Raw genomic sequence first — 20,463 nt, 5'->3', positions numbered from 1 at the left:
GTTGGGTGGGAGTGAGGGTAGAGCTGTGGGTTGGTGGATAACGATGGGGTGGGGTGTGTAGGGGGAGAGGGTAGTCTGGGAGGTAGGGGTGGTGGGTGCGATGGCTGAGGAGTGTGGGGTTGAGGTGGGCGGAGGGTGGATGATGGGGATGTTGAGGAGGCGACATATGCGTTGGCAGAAGAGGTGGATTGGGTAATGGGGAGTGTTGGATTGAGGTAAGGGGATTGCATACACAATCTTTAATGATGGGGAAGATCTTCTCTATTAAATTTAGATTGTGATTCGTGGATTGCATGAGGATAGTGCTATTATTGTAGATAGTAATTGTTGCTGTAGCTTGGAAGAACTGTGATGGTGCAATAGTGATTTCTAGCCCATGTGGGGATTTTCTGGTGGAGGAGATCAAAAGTAGTGTTAGGAAAGCTCTGCGTTTGGTGTGGAAAATGATGTCAGTTGTAATGTGACCGTTGTGCTGAGAAAAGTAGGGGTCAGCGAAGAGGGTTTCAGGGTGCAGTTTTAGGAAGTTATGTTTGAAGCGTTTAGAGGCTTTTTGTGAGAGGTATGGAGGGAAAATGATATTGAAAGTATGTGTGCCGAAGGGTTCCATGTTACGTGTAGAGCAAAGATAGCAGTGTGGGTGCCGAGGGCCGTCGTGGGATAAGTTGTGTGGGTCAGGGAGTTTGATGGGATGATAGTGATCAAATCGAATGAGCCTTGGGGCCAGCGGCGGCTGTAAGGGCCCTAATCACGCACCCTCACAAGCTTGGGGAGCATTGAAACTGGATCCCCCCTCGTTAACCCACATGGCCCCCTGGGGCATGGACGTGAGCTGGTGGCATATCGTCAGCACTGAGGAGGCGCCTCATCCCGGCACAAGACATGGCCTGAGAGTGCCTGAGGCTCAGACGGGAGAGACACCTTCAGTGAGCTGTCAGAGGGGCTTATCTAGCGCAGGCCGGCTCGAAGACCTAGCACACTCCAGGGGGGGGGGGACTACGGTGCCTAGAACTCACTTATGCACCGGGTTTCGAGCATGGCCACCTTTAGAGGTGGCTGCATAGAGTTGGGTTCGGCGCCCCGCAGAGGCGGCCCAGCCAGGTCTGGGTGTGGCTTGTGGGTGTGCCGTGGATCTCCCAGTCATACCCCAGTTGGTCATCAGCAGGGCCCCCTGGAACTCTCGAGCAAGGAGGAGCTGCAACATTGAAAGACATCATTGGGCCAGGCCTCTGGTGGCCGGCACCGGAGATGCTGGAGGGCGAAGAGCATGACCTCCACCCGGGGCAAAAAAAAGAAATCGCTCAAAGAACTCTTTGCCCGGACACGCGGCGGTGAGGCAGCGGATCCTACGCTGCCAGACACGGCAGCACAGATGGACACCTCCAAAGAGGAACCAGTGATGTGGGCATTCCTTGAGTCCCTGTTCTCGGCCTTGTGAAACAACCTCCAAACAGTAAAACGCGACCTCCCCGCAGAGATCAAGGACATCCGCAGGGATGTGGACAGCATAGGGGAGCGAGTGGTAGCACTGGAGGACAAGAGCGATGCCGAGGACACCGAAATGGCTACCCTGCAGCAGGAGGTGCTTCGCATGCATGACCAACAGGTGGACGTTCAATCCCACCTTGAGGATCTCGAGAACCACTCACGACGCCATCAGAATCCGAGGGGTGCGCACTAACAAAAAGGCTGGGGACATCTTCACATACATGAGAGAGCTCTTCAACCAAATACTGGGCAACCCGCCGGACGCTGACCTTAAGGTGGACCGAGCGCACAGGGTGGGCCCACCCCGAGTGGAGGCACCAGCAGACATTCTTGTCTGCATTCAGGATTTCCGCACTAAAGAAGAGATCTTACACAAAGCCAGGTTGCTCCACCTGATCACCTTCAGGGGCCAGTCGCCCATCCTCTTCCAACACTTAGCTGCCATGTCACTCCAGAAATGCAAGACCTTTCGGCCCATCAGGGAAGCCCTGCACCAACACAATATCTCTAACTCCTGGGGACACCCATTCCGCCTCATCTTTTGGCATGACGACAAGCTGTACCAACTCAGCTCACTGTTGGAAGCAAGCAGACTATTGGGTATCGCTATCCCGGACGACACAGATGATGGTCCACACTCCGTCCATGGGTCAGATGATGGTCGTCCACAATGAAGGCAACGGAGGCGAAGGCGCAGCACTAATCGTTCGGATTCCGTGGCAGTCAAGAGAGAACAGCAGGCCACCCTTGAGGCCTTGCCAGAAGTTTTGGCCAAGTCATCGACCATATGACAGAGTTCGCTCTCAGCTGCGGGTTCTTCCTTTGGTTCCTAAGGTGGTTGGGGGGGAGGGAGCGGGGACTACAATTGGTCACACAACAACCCAGTGGACTCTAATTCTGCTCATCTATGGATGACGGACTGATGATTGACCTTAAAAAAAATGTGGGCGCTTGTTGTGCCTTTATTCTTTTTTATTCTATGCAGGCTTTCTCTTCCCCCTTTCTCTTCGCTTACCTTCTTTCTTCTTCTCACTCTTCGAGGGGGGACATCGGTTCACAGAGTTTAGCTACCAACACGTTCGCAGTGCAATCGCCGAGGGTATCCCATTGCAGGCCCTGCCTAGGGTCCATGCCCTTCAGACTCCCATGATTCACAGCACGTCTACTTCTAGGACCTAGATGTCACCGCCCTCAATCAAAGTTCTCACACTAAATGTGAGGGGGCTCAATAACCCCATCAAATGCAGGACACTCCATTCTTATCTAGAGAGCACAGGGGCGGACATCTGCCTTTTACAAGAGACAGACCTTCTCCCAAAAGATTGCCACCGGCTTCGGTCCTTCACCTTTCTGACACAATTTTTCTCTTCTAAACCTACTAAGACAGCAGGGGTGGCAATTTTGGTTTCAAGGGCTTTTCAGAGGAAGGTGGTACAGAAGGAGGCCGAGATAAAAGGCAGACTGCTTACTTACCAATTTACCATAGGGGGGGACACACTGATTGTAGGGTCTATCGATGCACCTAATGAGGGCCAGGAACACTTTCTGCATGATGCCCTCACTGAGGCTTCAGCAACTCAGGAGCGTCACATACTGATTGGGGGTGATCTTAACTTGGAGTTTGACAACGACCTAGACAGATCAGCGCAGCGCACAGGTGAAGTAGATGCACTTTCGCAATCAGGGCTCTCTAGGTTGAGCGATCTCGGTCTGGTGGACTTGTGGAGACACCAGTCCCCTCAACTACGAAAGTTCTTGTTTTATTCTAACTCTCATAAATCATGTCCTGGTTAGATTACTTTTTAGGCTTGAAGGCTCTCCTGGACATTACACTCTCCATGGACATTCTGGTCATGGCTCTGTCTGATCACGCCCCATGGTGGTTACACTGGCCCTCCCACCAACTCAACTACCGACCAGCACTGGCACCTACAAGAGGCCCTCCTCCACCGACCGGACACGGTTGCTCAGATACAGCGCACACTGGACGACAACCTGTTACACAACGATAACCCTGACACAGCCCTGTCCACTAGATGGGAAGCCCTCAAAGTGGTTGTTAGAGGTGAAATAATCGCCATTTCCTCAGCAGACAATGCAGAGGGTAAAAGGAAGAGGGAGTACCTGACACAAAAAGTGCGCAAATGGGAGCAGATGCACCAACGCACTGGGGTCCCAGGCATTTGGCTACAATTTACTGCAGCTCGGGCGCAATTGGCCGTCATCGACCGTGACAAACTGGCATATGTTGCTCTGCGACACTCCTTTTACATCGGGGGCGACAAGTGTGGGTGACTATTAGCACACAAGCTCAGGGAGGTTAGGCAGTGTGAGGGAATTCAGGAGATTAAAGACCACACCGGAGACTACATTCAGATGACGTGGCTATAGTCGAGACTTTCCGCACCTTTTACGCTCACCTTTACAATGAGCAACCTCTAGAGAGGGCAGACACAGACGCCTACCTGGCACAGGCTTGTCTTCCTGCTCTGCCCCTCAAGCAGTTGGCCCACATAGAGAGGGAGATAGGACGGGAGGAAGTCAAAGCGGCCATAGCTCGTCTAAAATTAGCCAAATCACCCAGCCCTGACATCTACACAGCAGCTTTCTACAATTTTGTTCCACGCTTACCCCACGCTTAACCCCCTGCTCACCCAGCTTTTTAACTCCTTTGCGATGCCTGGGGCAATTCCTTCTTCCATGTTGGAGGCAGCGATAGTTGTCATCCTAAACCAGCGAAGGACAGTATGAGCTGCGGGGCCTATCGGCCTATCTCACTTCTAAACATGGATCTAAATCTGTACACCAGAATATTTGCAGCGCGGCTAGCACCTTGTTTGCTAGGTTTATAGATCCTGATCAGGCAGAATTCATCCCCCAGAGTCAGACGAGTGACAACACAAACAGAGTTATGCATTTCATAGAAAAGGCCTCCGGTATTCTAGGGGACTATATGCTCCTCACTTTATACGCAGAGAAGGCATTTGACTGGGTCCACTGGCCTTACCTAGAACAAGCAAGGATTCACATTGGCATAGGGGAAATGATGCGGACACACATTCTCAACTACTACTGATCCCCCACTGCTACAGTGAGGGTCAACGGGCACACATCCACCCCATTCCCTATCAGCAGAGGCACGAGGCAGGGATTTCCCTTGTCACCCCTACACTTTGCCCTTTATATGGAACCAATGGCACAGAGAGTCAGGGATCACCCCCAAACCACGGGCATCCATTTTAGAGGGGACATGCACACTATAGGTTTATATGTTGATGAAGTCCTGGTCACTCTGGTGGACCCTGTGAACGCTATAGGAGCCTTTCTGGAACAACTGGACTCTCGCAACGGCTTCCGGGTTCAAGGTCAATCTTACGAAATCTACGACATTGAATCTCTCGCTGCCGCCTGAGGTGTGAGCAGCCCTTCAGGCCCAACACCGCCTGCTGTGGTCTGATGATGTTGTCCCATACCTAGGCACACAGCAGGCCCCAACCTTACAGGTCATGAGGATGGTCAATTGCTCCCAGCTACACACGCAAATCTGCACTGACCTGCGGAGATGGAAACCCTATCCGCACTCGTGGCTAGGGCATATTAGGTCTGTTAGGATGAAGATCCTCCCTAAAATACTGTACCTCTTTCAGACACTTCCCTTGCAGTCCCCCACGGGCTGGCTGAACCAGGTGCAATCAGAACTCTCGCTTCATTTAGCAAGAGCACAAAGAGGATGAAAAGGGGCCTTGGATCCCGGATCTAACGCTCTATTACAATGCAACACAGCTTCGTTATTTGGTCGAATGGAGTCAGAGAAACACTGGCTCTTTCAGGACCTAGCAGCTCAGAGCCGACTATGGCCTAACAGAATCCGAACGGCTATACTACCTACAGGTGCTACACTGGTCCATGCCTCTTGATAACTCTGCGCAGGTGAGCAGGGTTCTCACCACCTATGAACGATGCCTCATCACGCAGTCTCCTGATAAGAAATTGACTTCCGACTTGTACAAAATGCTCTTGTCTCTTTATAATCACACCTATCACGCAGGCCGTGCACGCTGGGAGAGGGACCTTGGCCGCAGTCTTAGCACCAAAGAGTGGGAGGGAGCATGTTAATGGGCACGCCACACAGCGTGTCATGTAGGCCTTACCAAAACACTTACCAAGCTTGTGTATTATTGGTATTATACCCCGGAGATGCTCCACCATGCTGGTCTTACGCAAAGTCCTGATTGCTGGAGGGGATGTGGGAGGAGAGGTACACTGGTCCACCTTTTATGATAATGTAAACACTTACAGTCTTACTGGATGCAAATTATTGATGATGTTGTCAAGCATCTTGACACGGAGCTCCCCAGGCTTCCTGCATATGTCCTCCTGGGTGTTCCGAACCCGCTCACTTACCCTCTTAAATCTAGAAGGGAAGCAGATTGCAATAGCACTAGGCACCGCCATCCAGAACATACTGATACACCGGAGATCCCCCTGAATCCCGGTACACACAGGGTGGCTTCAGCAGCTGTGGCATGTCCTGGGCATAGAAAAAATGTCTCTTACTGTGGCCGGGAAGAGCTCAACTTTTACCGACCACTGGCAGCCATTTCTGACTACTTGCTCAGGACTTCCGGGAGCTGACTTGAGCCAGATATCTGTGTCTCTTACGCCTTAACACACCGGATCCCTCCACATGGGCACGACTGGTTTCAGGAATGACACCTAGCACCCTGCAGCCCCACATAGAGGACAGTGGACCGGGGGTGGGTGGGGGTACTTTTCTAGTGGTTTTCTTCCTTTTCTTTGGGAGGGGGTAGGAATGTTTCAGTTATTTATTGTTTGTGTGCTGTATCATTGCAAATGCTAGTATACCTGGCAGAGCTCTGTGTAGCACGTTCTAATGCACTCTTGCCTCTTGCATTGTTTCAAGAAAATGATTTCAACCATAAAAGAGGAAACAAAACACAACCACAAACAAAAAACATTATATTCTTGTTATGTGATTGCAGGTTGATGAGAGGTCCACTGATATGGGAAATAAAATTTACCACCACTTAAGTCCCCTCCAGCATTTTGAGTTTTTTACTTCAACAGGTCACATGGCCCTTCCATATCCCCATTTTGTTTTTGGAACTAGTTCCATGATAGTCAAGAGTTGCAAAGAAAAGTGCTATTAAATTAAGGGGATGCATCTAAGGGCTAGTGATATAAATCTTTCCATATTGTCAGGTATTAGTGCCCTGATTGCCAACGGTCTAGCAAGGTGATAGAAATGAATAAAGACTAAGCACCTTATTTATGAAAACTGTTGCATCGCAGCGAGAAAAACAGCGATGCAACAGTTTTTACAGCGCCCTCCTTGCAACATGATGGATGCGTCATATTTACTGTATGACGCATCATGTCACAAAAAAGAACAGACGCGTCAGTATTACTGACGTATCTGTCCGCGCAAAACTGATGCATTGCTAGAGTTGTGTCCGAAGCATGATGCAACTCAAGCAATGCAGGGGGAGGGCTATGCTTATAGCACAGTGTCACCCTTATGCAGGCGTAAGAATTTGACGCCGTAGCGTACTAGAGGTGGCGCAGTGAAATCTGATAGATTTCACTGTGCCACTTCTTCAAGGCTTTCTTGCATTGGAACGCCCACCCTGCATACATTTTACCTGACACAGGTATATTGTGGCGCAGGGCTTTACAAAGTGATGTATCTGCCTATATATGCCATTTTGTAAATATGCCGCAACATGACACATTGTTTACGCTGCAGCTGCGTCACGAAAAGTGATGCAACAACGGCTCAAAAGAGTTGCAAGGGGCTCATAAATAAGCCCCATAAAGATTTGTAATGTGGTGTCATTGCCCTGGCTTTAAACAGATTGCTATGAAATTCAAACAAAAGCTGATTATTATACTTACAACATCATAGTGGGCAAAAATGGTCTCAAAGTCCCTCTTGCGTTCATCTTTACTGCCGGCCTGTGAATATTTAAACGGAAAAGGTTAAGGCGTTCACTTCAAGATGTATTTTTCTTTTAAAAAGGAAACTGTAATTTCTCCTAGAAGAAATTTTAAACTGCAGTGTTAGTGAGCAAAACTGGTTACTGTCACATCCTGGAGGTCAACAATATAACCCTACAAATATTGTATCCACTACATTGAAAACCACTACTTCACGGGGTAAGAATATATTTTTACATTTTAGAACAATGTGGCCTTGAGAGCAGTAAGCCCCTTTGATCAATCACATTTTCAGGCCTACGTGAATGCACTTTTGGATTCGAGAAGGAGAATCAGGGGAAGCCGGGTGACCGCCTCCTGCCTGCCGCCATGCCAGACCATTTGCTGCTCTTAACTTTCGCCAACCTCACCAGTAGTCACAGTGGTGACTAATGAAAGTGCCTCGGATGGAGAGGCTACATGGACGATGTGCAAGTTTGGGGTCTGTGGTCCCCATCAGTAAGAAATTTGGGTCATTGGGCCCCAGGTCAGACGGGGATACAAGGCTCTAATTTCGACAATTGAGATTGCTCTCCATTAATGTTCTTTGGCACCCCTTCTGCAGACAGCTAACTGGGATCCAGGTACCTCTCTTTAACATTTGACTCTCAGGGTAGCGAGCCAGAGTAGTCCACGGCCAACTCAAAGGAGGTGCTGTTGTCCAGAGTCTCATAACAAAGCAATGCAAAAAACAAGCACTCAAAACTTCCTTGTCTATGAAATGAAATGAGGATATAAAGCATGAGATATCTAGGTGCTATCTTCTGAAAAAAACTGTATGGGAACAGTAGGAAGGGAAAGGATGGGATTGTTGTCTAAATAGCCAAGTTTTTAGGCCCTTCCTGAATCTTAAAACATTGGATTCCTTCTTCAGTGTTAATGGGATGGAGTCTGGCAGTTGTGGTGGCAAAACTCCTACCACCCCATGTCACTTTTTTGAATCCAGGAACAATAAGGTTTCCGCTGGTCGCTGATCTAAGGGATCTTGCAGGAATGTAGGGCTTAAGGTGTTGTGATAGCTGCTCAGGGTCAGGGCCTTGCAGGGACTTGAAGGCTATGCATAAGGGATTAAACTGAATGTGTTTTGCTATTTGCAGACAATGCAATTGCACTAGGGCTTGAGAAGCCAATTCCTATCTCGAGATACCCAACAGTAGTAGTCGGGATGCTGAATTTTGTAATAACTGTAACTTGTTAATGCAGCGCATTGGGGTGCTGGTGAAAAAGCATTTTTGTGGTCAAGTCTAGAAGATATAAGTGCAGCAACTACATTTTTTGATGATCAGAGGGATTAAAGGGGAGAATCTTCCTTAAGACTTTAAGGATGAAAAAACAGGAAGATGTAATGTGAATAATCTGTTGTTCAAACAAGAGTTTGGTATTGAATACCACTCCTAAGTTTTTTGCTTTATTTATTGGAGTTGGAAGGGGGCCAAGTTGGGAGGGCCACCAGTTGGCTGTCCAGAGAGAGGTATTGTTGACAAATTGGAATACCTCAGTTTTTGCTGAGTTGAGCTTTAAGCGACTTTCTAGCATCCAGTTGCCGATTTGACACATGCAGTCATGGAAACAGACAGCTGTAGAGTTTGATGAATTAGTTACTAAGACAATTATTTGTGTGTCATCAGCATATGACACTAGAGCAAATCCATACTTTTTATGAGTTCAATCAATGGGGTATTATAATGGTTGAACAGAGTGGGGCTTAACCATGATCCCTGGGTAACTTCACCCGGAAACGAGAAGGAGGGTGAAACATGATCACCAAGGCAACAGATTGAGTTTGCTCAGTGAGAAAGGAACCTAGTAAAGATAATGCTTTTTCATTGATCCTGAGTGAGTCTAAACGGTCAACAAGAAGTTTATGGCTGACTGTGTTGAAGGTGGCAAATAGATCCAATAGGATCAAGGCAGCGCTGCCTCCATTCTCTAGTGTTTGCCTGAGCTCCTCAGTGGTGGTGATCAAAGCTAATTCTGTGCTGTGATGTGCCTGAATGCCAAATTGGGATGAGTCAAGGATAGAATTTTTCATAATAAATGTAGTCAGCCATATGGCTTTCTCTACCACATTGGATGGAAAAGGGAGTTTTGAGAATGGTCTATAACTGAGAGAATTACAGAGGTCTAAATTAGTTTTTTACAAGAGTGGAAGTATTGAGGCCTTCTTCCACTCATTTGGGAAGAGTCCAAGGGTAAAAAACCTGTTAAAAAGCGGAGTAAGGTAGGTAGCTATATTCTTGGGAGGTGTGTATATTTCTGGGTGGACATGGCTCCCATGTGAATCCTGATTTGAATGAAGTTAGTGTATTAAGAGTCTGATCTTTAGTCAATGTCATGAAGGTCAAAAGGGAATTTGTAGTTGGAGTTGCAGGATCTTCGTGTGGGGTGGCTATATTGTACTTTTTACTGTTGAATGGGTGCCTGGACAGAGTGCCTATCCAAAAGCAAGAAGGCATTTTATACAGACTTTACCTTGTCCTGAAAGTTTCAGAATTATTGACTTATTATTGGGTTTTTTGGTTCTGCAAGTTTTTTCACTGTGGCAAATAATTCTTCAGATCACCTTTAGCAGCTTTGATTCTTTCTATGTAATGGGAGGTTTTTTCTTTTAAGATTAACTTTTTGTAGGTGTAAATTGAGGCTTTGTATTCAATTATGTGATACATGTTATAATTTATTCTCTATTTTCTTTTGAGTCTCTGACAAGTTTGTTTCTGGGATTTTAGTGCACTGTTGAACCAAGGTTTATGTGGGAGAGTCCTGGAATGCCAATGATTATTCAGTGGAGCTAATTACACTGTTGCTGACTCTAGCCAAGAGTGGTATTTGGAAACCACTTGATTTAGGGGGATCTTGGGCAACAACTGATCAAGTAGAGCCTTGAGCTGATCAGCCTTTATCTTATTCCAAGGACGATTGGAAGTGATGTAGTCCTATAGTTTCAAACATAATGGCTTTGTGGTCGGATCAAGTTAATGGGAGAGAGCTAATCCATTTTAAGTTAGGATTATCAGAAAAAATCATGTCCAGACAGTGCCCTGTTTTATGGGTAGGGCCATTTACTATCTGGATTAGGCTGACACTAATCATCTGATCTAGGAGAGCTTCAGTATCTGGATACAAAGGGTTCTCCAAATAAAAATTGAAGTTCCCCAGGATCGAGAAATTGGGGACTCAGCCTGCGTTCCAAAAGGTGGCCAACATTGTCAATAAAAGAGGCTTTAGCCCCCGGGGGCGACAGAGTAGCATTCCATTGATGGAATAGTAACTATTCAGTTCGATCTTGAAAGCCAGCGCCTGACAATCTGTGGGTTTGGGGAGAGCTTCAAAATAAGATTTCAAGCTAGTTCTAATAAATATTGCTATGCCCCCACCTTTTTCCCTACTCTGTCTATTCTATGGATTTTGTATCCTCTTGGTAGGGCCAGGAGTAGATCTGTATCCGATGAGGCATCTGTCCACATTTCAGTGATGAGTGGCAAGTCAAGTTTGTGAGTCCAGAAATTAGCAAAGAGCTTGCATTAATGAACGCGCCAGAGGCTCAAAAAGCTTGGTGTACCGTGTGCTTGGGGGGTCAAGGTATGGGTTTTGAAGGTATTAACTAAGAGGTTTAAAAAACAAATTCACACTGGGAGCAGGTAAATTGACTGTCAGCAGTCTGTGGGTCAGAACATGGACCGGCGCAGCTCTTACCTCATGGTTTAAGCCTTATAAGGCGGTTGCTTAAATACTTAATATCGGTCAACAATGTTGGTAGATCTGGATCCAAACCGACAGGGTAGCTGACGCTCAGTGCAGTCGGAGCGCAGAGGGACACAGACAGGCTTGCCATTGGTGTGCCAGCGGTGCAGACACGCTTGAGGGCAGGTCTTGTAGGCCAACATCCGGGGGTGATCTAGGGGGTGCGAGGGGTCATGGCCACAGGCGCTGTTAAGCGCAAGTGCTAGACAAAAGTGAGGGCAAAGGAAATATCAAACTGAGGTCCAGCTACCCAGTCTATGCCTCACAAGCTCCCATATGGGTCATAGCTACAGTTAAAATCATAAAACAAGCAAAATCCACATTTTCAAGATGGTGGGGGCAACACTGTGGCACTCTAGTGCCTACAAGGAAAAGAAAGAGACACTGATCGATTGGGTCCATGCTGTCTCAGGAGTGAGTACATTTTCCTATGAAAATAAGGTGTACTTTATTACATACACAACTACATACTATGAACATATCAGAATTGCAGGTTCAAGTGCTATGCTGACACCCTCTCAATGGCCTCACAACCAGCAGGGGGTGAACACTAAAGAAAGGTCCCATTGATCATGTGACTCCCTAAATATATGCTTAGCCCCTTAAGCTGGAGATACCTTTAACCAAACTCTAAAATGACTATATCCCCCCCGTTGATCTAAACAGAGCATGAAGGATGTATCAGTTAAAAGCTGACCAACTGGCTTTGTGAGGGTGTCACTACAATAATGGCACACAAAATAGAGAACCAAACACAATGAAAATCAATCCTCATACCCTTTCATCATAATTCCACCTTTTTGTGACTTAAAACCATACATGCAATGTTTTGCTACCAAATGTACAAAGGGCAGGTGATGTCAGAATTTTTCTTTTACCTTTTACAGTATTGCAAAACAACTACAGCACCTAAAAACAAAGGTCCATATACCATACAGCCAGATATTTTGGGGGCTTATGAGGTGACTTTTTCCATCTTTAGGTTGACTTCTGATGCAGCCACTGCAGGTCAATAATTTAATTTTTTTTGTTTTTCAGATGCACTCGCTTCTCTTTCTTTATCTATTTCTTTATCTTCTCTTTATCTACCAAAGACCTTCTTTTTTTGACCAGTGGGGGTCACTGTTTTAAGTTGGGCACAGCGATCCACAAACTGTGGGCCACAGAGAACTCTACATTCCTTGCAGATCCTGATAGCTCTCTACTCTTTCTGCATGGACTCGCCTGGCGGCAGGAGAGACAGCTGCAAGGCTGCAAAGGTAAGAAAGATGTTTTTGTTCCACGCATAGGAAAAATAATCTGTTACAGAACCAGAACTCATCTGCCTATTGTTCTCTTGCCTGTGCTCTTGGTAATCTCCTTAGCCCCGGGTTCCTTTGCAGCACCCCATGGTCCTCAAGTTATGTAATGCTCTTTACCTGCACTCCCCAAGCCCCAAAGACTACAAGGCACTTTCAGGGTAACTGTTTTCAACAGTAATCTGGGGTTCTCCAACCAGAGGAATGCATCACAGGCTGGCCACAGTAGGTGCAAGGAACCCTCTACTTTATGATCCTCAGCAAATCCACACTCTACTGTCCCTTTCAGGAGGTAGGCAGACCATTCCCACTGGCCCTGGAGACAATAACCCTTGGAAGTACTGGCCTGAGGTCCTTTCCAGACAGAGGCTTTCCAGCAATCTGGCTGGTCACCCTTCCACTGTAATTGCATTTTCTTCTACAATTTTTCGTCTTGTGAAGGCATTTAAAAATGTAGACGGAGAGTTCTAGAAGTGTGGGTATCTCTGTAATCCCCTTGCACAGCATCATTGGTTTTTCTACGATATCAAAATCAAGCTTTGGTTGATCACAGCTCTTTCAGAGTCTGTAACTCTGCCCCTAACGGACACAGCAAACTGGTTCCCACTCTCTGAATCTTCAGAAGGGAGCTTCTGGTATAAGTAGTGTCAGAGATCTGGCTATCCCCCTTTGTCTCTGTGGGAAAGATCCTGCTCAGGCTTGCCATTAAGTGTGAGTTAACTACAACCTAGATTAGACCTGTAGTCTTATACCCATGTCATAGGTCATTTAAAAAAGGACCACTGACATCAGTCCACTGGGGTGGCAACTATATATATATATGACACCATATTGCTATGTCTGGCACGTATGAGCAATGGAAAATGTACTGGTTCCAGAGTGGTTCCTGAGAGGATTCAATAGATGGGGAATCTGCATTAAATAGAGTATCTACCCCAAAGAGCATAAGTTAAGGTAAGTAACCTAGTCCTCTCACACAGCTATCAAACATGCTTTTATCCCCCATAAGCCAGAAATTATCTTTCAAGGCAAGCATCTGCTTGTAAGGCAAAGGGGTGGGCAGCACTTGTGAATACAGTTAGCATGGTAACCTACTACGCGTGGCGTATGGTGCTGTGACCTACTTCCTTTGGCATACCAGGGACAAAGGTATGATAACTGTTGCCTTCCAATGCGCTGGATATTACGGGAGCTCTGGATAGGAGATAAGCTAGAGTCAACAATGGGGCAATTGCCTTAAACAAGGAATATCCACTGCTGAATGGGGGGAAACAATGCTTAATCACCGGCAGCAGGGATGCAAGTGGGAGACGATTTATCAAAAGAAGTCTTTTTCTGAAGCAAATGGATGGAGAAGAGACTTGGTGCTTCCCCTTCTGTAGCACCTGATGCTATGGTTTGAGGAGTATACTTTGGTGGACTGGGAAGCTCTGAGCACTGGAAAAAGTTAGAATGAGGAGAAGGAGATGGCAGTGAATTCTGGCACTGATTTATGGTGGTGAAATGACCAAGAGGCTCTTTTACATAGTGGTCAATTATTGTCAGAATGGAGGTAATCAAACAAAGGATAAAATAGGAGGGCACGAGGAACCTAAAACCAAAACACAGTCTCAATGAGCATACACCTAGATTAGCCTTCATGAGTGCCACACTGTAAATAAAGGCTGTGGAGAATCTAGGAGGTGGAAGTCCTGTAAATGGCTACGTTCTATCAATGTGAATATCTTGAATTTCAACGCTGCTTCACTGTGCAGTGCTGTAGATACAAGAGATAATGAAAGTTGGAAACAGCATGAGGCTGAAGTCAGTTAACTGCAAATGTTGAAGGCATTGTCTGGAGCAAAGGAACGTCTGCTGATCAACTTGATTTAAATGAACAGCCAGAGCTCTTTCACTGTTGACATAATAAATGTAGGGGCATATTTACAATGCTCTGCCACTCTGAAACCTGGGTTGGCAAGATATTTACAAGAATATGGTGCAGTCCTGCGTTTCCCCCTTTGCTGGCGCTAAATTAAGCAGCCTAGCGCCAACGCAAGGGTGTCTGCGTTGAGGGGAAGATTGTTTATGTGCAGGAAGGTGTCGCTTCCTGCACATAAATAATCTTTAAATGGTGTTTTGTGACTCCTATGTGTGCTGCTTAATGCAGCACAGATAGAAGTTACAAAATGTCTTTTTTTAAAGATTGCAGATTCCTGCACATAAACAATCAATACGCTTTTGCTATTTCTATATGTGTTGCACAGCGCAGCACAAATGGAAACACCAACAATAAGAAGAAATAAAGCATTTCTCCTCATTTCGCCTGTTCAAGACCAGGTTTGCCTTGGTCTTAATTTTGGCACTGACTCCTATTTGCACCACCCTTGTAAATAGGGGGCAGTGCCAAAATCAATGGGTGTTGCAGTGGAACGCCCACCGCAACACCCATTCCCCTCCCCTTTTATGATAAGTGCAGAGTAAAAGGGTGCCTTAGTTACAAGGCAGCGTTCATCATGCCTTGTAAATAAGTTGAATCAATGAGGCTTGTACAGATGCCCCTTAGAGTTTTAAATTGGAAGTATGGGATGTTAGGCACAAAAGTCATGTCTATCTTGACTTTAAAGAACCCTAGTGAGAGAGGCCACAGTTTGAGCGCAGTGTGAAGGAATAAAGTAGTACTTATACAAGATAGATGTCTGGATTGGTCTTAGGGGCCTGTAGATGCAGGGTCATTCAAGCGTTCCAAAAGATAGAAGGCTGTGGACATTAGCAATCACTGCACCAATAACCAGATCTGTAGCAGAAGGTAGACTTTTCTGAACTTCCTTGACTTTGGCCAAACATTCAGGGCCTAATTAAATGGACATGGTGTAGGCCCAGCTGGGCAGAGTACAACACAATTATCATATTTGTAATTAAGTTATGAATGTCTACCCAAGGTTCTTTGGGCCACAATGGAATAGTTTGTCACACTTTCTGTGAGTGTTTTTTATGAAGAAGAGCTGGTGCACCCTAGCCTTAACATAAGGTCCAAGCCCAAAAAGTCAGGCATTAGAATAGACCACAAGGGTTCTGAACTGGTAAATGGCAAGTCAGCTGGGTACTGCATCACCAAATTGAGCAAGGTCATGGACCAACAAAATAGCAAAGGTTACGTTGAAGGGTATGCACACATCTGTGCAGATCCCTACTGAGAATCATTGTCAAGTTCATTCTTATAGTTGAACATTTCGGACAACTATGGTAGCATATTGTTAATATTTTTTCAGAATTCGATGTAGGGTTTTTTGCCTACATACAGAGGCCGGGGCACACCTTTCAATTAGCATTCGTCGGAAAGTCTCAAGCTGAGAAGAAAGGGAAAAAGGAAGTGAGGTATGGAGTTGATCTCTGTGGGCACCAATAATCCTCCATTTTCCAAACACCATTCTTAAACTAAAGTAAATGGTAATTATCAAACTATGACCCTAGGGACAGGATCACTAGTAGTGATAGCAAAGCATTAACTGTATGAATATTGACGAATATTCAGAAACAGTAGGAATGAGGCTTGAGGGTTCCCTACAGGGTGCACAATACATTAAAAGTTCTCAAATCCAGCTATTAATATACAGTGTGATGTTGCAGAGGTACATAAGGCACACACAGACATTGATGTTTTGAACTAAAAGAAACACCAAGGCCACCAGTTAAAGTTAGGAGGGCTGACTAAAGTTTGTGCCCCGTCATGCACTGCTTATGACCTCACATGTTACATCACTCATACCATGTTTTAGGACATCTTTTATGACATCTCTTATAACATCTCAAATGTTCTCATATTGACCTAAATATAACGTTACTTTAACCTTTGTTTTTTTAGTGACTTTTTAGGGATTGTTTAATGTAATTTTATATTTTATCGCCATAAATAAAGGGTTGTGTTTTTTTTTTAAAGGGATGGAGGTGCACTGCCTCCCTCTCCGAGCTTCATTAGCCCTAGGGAACTCCATCTCACAAGGTCATATATTGGCAGCCCCCCTCCCTGAACTTCTTTAGGCCATAGGGTTGCATCCCCCAGGGCAATTTCTTATTTTTAAAGTGGGGGCCACATGTTCCGCCTGCTCTAGCCTATAATTTTCCAGGGGACCCTACCAACCAGGACCATATATATCATAAAGGTAAGGGGGGATGTGTGACCTCATCCTCTTCTAGCCTCTTTAGGCCCTGGAGACCCAACCCCCAAGGCCTTTTTTTTTTAAAAAGTGGTATGTTGTTGTGAGGCCCCCTACTTGAGCCATTCTAGGCCCTGGGGAGTGCATCACCAGTGCCTAAGCTTTCTAAAAAGGGAGCTTCTCAATCCCTCAGGGCCATTTTAGGTGTTGCCTGAGCCAGCGCATGCGCGGGTCTGCAAGACATTTAGTAAGTGGGGTTTTGAAAGTGTTCCCACGCGCTTTTGCTGGCCTAGTGCTTACGGTTACGCCCGCGTGCACGAGCGCAGCGGCCATCTGGCTTTCCGCCATGTCTCATTAAGCTCCTCACTTAGGGCACCCATTCAGCGCGATCGCGATTACTTTCACTTTTGTCACCGCTGCGCACTTGCGCAGCACTTGCGTGATTTTTTTTTTTAGCTTGCAGGCCTGTATTCTGTGCTGTGTTGGTGGGCCTCAAGGGTTTCCTCACCCTTCCCACACTGTCTACTTCACTGAGTTGCACTATCCTGTCAGCACCCTCATACTCCGTTGCCTCTCTGATGCACAGTAAGACACTTCTCTTCCAAATGCGGTAGCCCTGTTACAATGATGCGCCCCAGCGTCAATTGTGTATTCTTTATACGCTTTGTAATGTGGCCCACAGTTAACTTTCAGGGCTCGGCTAATCCTGAGTACTCTGTCCTGCCCGAAATGGCTTAATTCACTGCCTCTTTCTGGCTTTGTCTTGAACCCACCTCCCTTTTCCAGGGGCAAGCCTCTATTGATGCCCCGCTGATCACCCTTTCGTGCACGCCACCCCGCATGACTAGGAGCGCTATTGCAAAGGGGGGAGAGGCACGTTCAGGCGGTACTCACAGTTCCCTGCCAGCCGCTCACCACACCCTCTTGCCCCCGCCGCCCCGTCCCGGAATGCTGATATCGCGGTGTGCAGGTTCCTCAATGCCAGTCGCTACCGGGTACCTTCAGCCTCTTATCTCCTCTTGCGGCACTGCCCGGTGCACCTTTTGCATTTCAGTCTATCCAGGTCCAACTTTATCCCCCCTCTTGTGTAGCTCTGAGCTTTGTCGGCCTTGAGGGGTGTCCTTCTCTGGGCCTGGCAGTCTCTTGATCACTCTCCCTGCTCCGCAGCCACAATCTTACTTGACAGACCAAGTGGCTGATCCTGTCCCGCTTCTCACTATTAGGTCCTCGGGCCCTGTTGACATCTGTCCTCGTGGTGTCGCCCTGATACCAATCTGGCTTGGGGAGGTGGGCAGGTGAAAGTGGGCTCAGCCGGTTCTCTGCTGCTGCTCGCCAGACTCTTCAGCTGAGCTCCGGCTTCTCCTTTCACTTTCAAGATGCGATGCACACAGCATGCAAGCCTCACACAGCCTCGGTTTCTGCTTCCAAGCAGTTACAGTTCATCAGGGTTTTGGTCCCTCTCTACGTTGAAGTTCACCACCCTATTTGCACGGCACCAGGTCGTATTTATAGACGTATATAGAGCTTTTTTACGCTACAGAGCCTGGAGCTTCTCTAGTGTGTGGCTATTGCTGTTGACTTCAGGCCATGCCTCCCCATTCACATGAAATGTATGCAAATGGCGCTTGTTCAACTAATTAATCATTCGCCTGAAAAGCTTGCATAATTATGACTCTCTTGCCCGTTTGGACATCCCTAGCACAATTAAAAAACAAGCATTGGCATAGCCAATAGGTCTCGCCTTTGGGACCTTATAAGTGTTTAGCCATGCAACAGTTGATGTTGTTGCATCAATGATATTGTGCTGCAGAACACACTTGATCTGTTTCACTATCAGCATCAATTCAGGCAGCAAAGCAGATCAAAAGTATTTTCTCAGCTGGCTGTAACATTTTCATTGTGGGTGAATAAAAAATTCTCCTGCCAGACAGGAGGAATAACAGAAACACGTGTCTAGAGATATACAGCAATGTCTGCACCAACTTTGGTGAAAGACTCCAGCTAATTTTGAAGTAAGTTTGAACTGTGTACTGCATTTACCAGGATGCAAAGGGGCGAACTGTACTGGGACTGTGAGGCAGTGTGCTCCCAAACCCCATTCACTTAGTAATATAGGTCTTGGTATGTGTGCGTATATACATATATATTGACAAAATTTCAATTCAGGTGTTGAAAAAGTGTATATAATATATTTATACAGATATTAGTATTTCTTCTATGTTAACTAGTAAATGTGATGCACTAGCACTTTAATATGGGCGAGGCAGTACGCATGGTCAGGTGATCAAGGCCGCTTGGACGGCCGAAACGCGTCTTGACTGATTTGATGAATAAAAATAATGCTTACACTAAGAGTTGGTCTGTGCCCGTGATTCCGCGTGCCAAGCGGGAAAACCATTGCGAGCTGCTGCTAATATACATAAACATATATATATATATACATATATATATATTTATATATATATATATATATATATATATATATATATATATATATATATATATATATATACATATATATATATATATATATATATATGTATATATATATATATATATATATATATATATCCAATTACCACTCCGGCGCTTGAAACCACCAAACGGAGAAAGACACGGACTCCAGAATTAACTTGCACACTGCTGGCTACAGTTACTTTTATTCAAAGATGGTGCGAGATGTCAGACAGGATGACGCGTTTCGGCTAGCGTGTAGCCTTGCTCACATGACATATATATATCTATATATACATATATATATATATATATATATATATATATATATATATATATATATATATATATATATATATATATATATATATATATATATACATTCACTGAAAAAAAACATAGGTTTCAGGCACGTTATAATTAGAAATTAGCATTAAAAAAACCTTAACATTCACTGAAAAAAACCATAGGTTTCAGGGGCGTTATAGTTGGTTGGACATTTCACTCATTCAAAACCATAGAAATTCACACGTTATAGTTAGGTCAGCTAACTATAACTCGCATGCCTGCAATGCATTGCTGATGACGTCACATATTACATCACTCATGACATGGTCAGTGACATCACTCATGACATCACTGATGACATCGCAAATGATATCACGGATGACATCACTGATGACATCATCCAGCGAATTTGTGTTTTTCTGAAAATTAAAAATGTTTTGTATATGCATATCTCAAGTTCAATGGAAGAATAAATGGGTATATAAGTGTCTAAATGGATGATTTTTTTAAAAAAATTGATTGTATAACTGACTGATTAAGTGTATCTTAGTGAATACATGGGCTAGTGAGAAATGTATAAATATGTAAATATCTGTATCAGTCTTTCACTTTGTGTATAAGTGGCTGCATGGGTTGGTGAGTAGCTACATGAGTATCTATATGGGTTATTAGTTTGTTTTTGAGTATCAGTATCACCGTTCCCTGTAGGGCGCGTGCGCGTACCTCCCCTGACGTCAGCGCGCACCACCTCGGGTGGAGCGCGCACACAGGACGCCGCTAGAAGGAGTCGCGCTGCCGGCCTCTTTAAAGAAGCGAGCAGTGCAATCATGAATAAGCGGGCGTGAGGAGTGCAGGTAAGGAGGCGGGGCGGGGGGTTGGTGGGGATTGTGCCACTTGTGGCTATGTGGGAGCGGGCAGACTGTGACCTTTTGTTTAAATATTGCTGTTTATCAGAGCCCCTTCACAGGCTCTGATTAACAGCAATATTTAAACAAAAGGCCACAGTCTGCCCCGCGCTTTACTAACAAAAGTGTAGAGACAGTTTGAAAGCACAGCGTGTGCTA

The 20,463-nt window shown here is 45.7% G+C and overlaps 1 protein-coding gene across 1 annotated transcript in view; it reads right to left on the bottom strand.

Annotated features, from left to right (window-relative positions):
- SCGN (secretagogin, EF-hand calcium binding protein) overlaps window positions 1-20,463 on the bottom strand; it is a 378,060-nt gene that overhangs the window by 35,083 nt on the left and 322,514 nt on the right. The window contains exon 9 of the mRNA XM_086966880.1: window positions 7,402-7,461. Within this exon, the coding sequence (XP_086823006.1) occupies window positions 7,402-7,461 (60 nt within the window). The remainder of the gene's footprint in view (window positions 1-7,401; window positions 7,462-20,463) is intronic.

This window comes from Lissotriton vulgaris, chromosome 4_1 (assembly GCF_964263255.1).
Source record: "Lissotriton vulgaris chromosome 4_1, aLisVul1.2, whole genome shotgun sequence".
In the NCBI taxonomy this organism is placed as follows: Eukaryota; Metazoa; Chordata; class Amphibia; order Caudata; family Salamandridae; genus Lissotriton; species Lissotriton vulgaris.
This window is presented reverse-complemented; position numbering and strand designations above follow the sequence as displayed.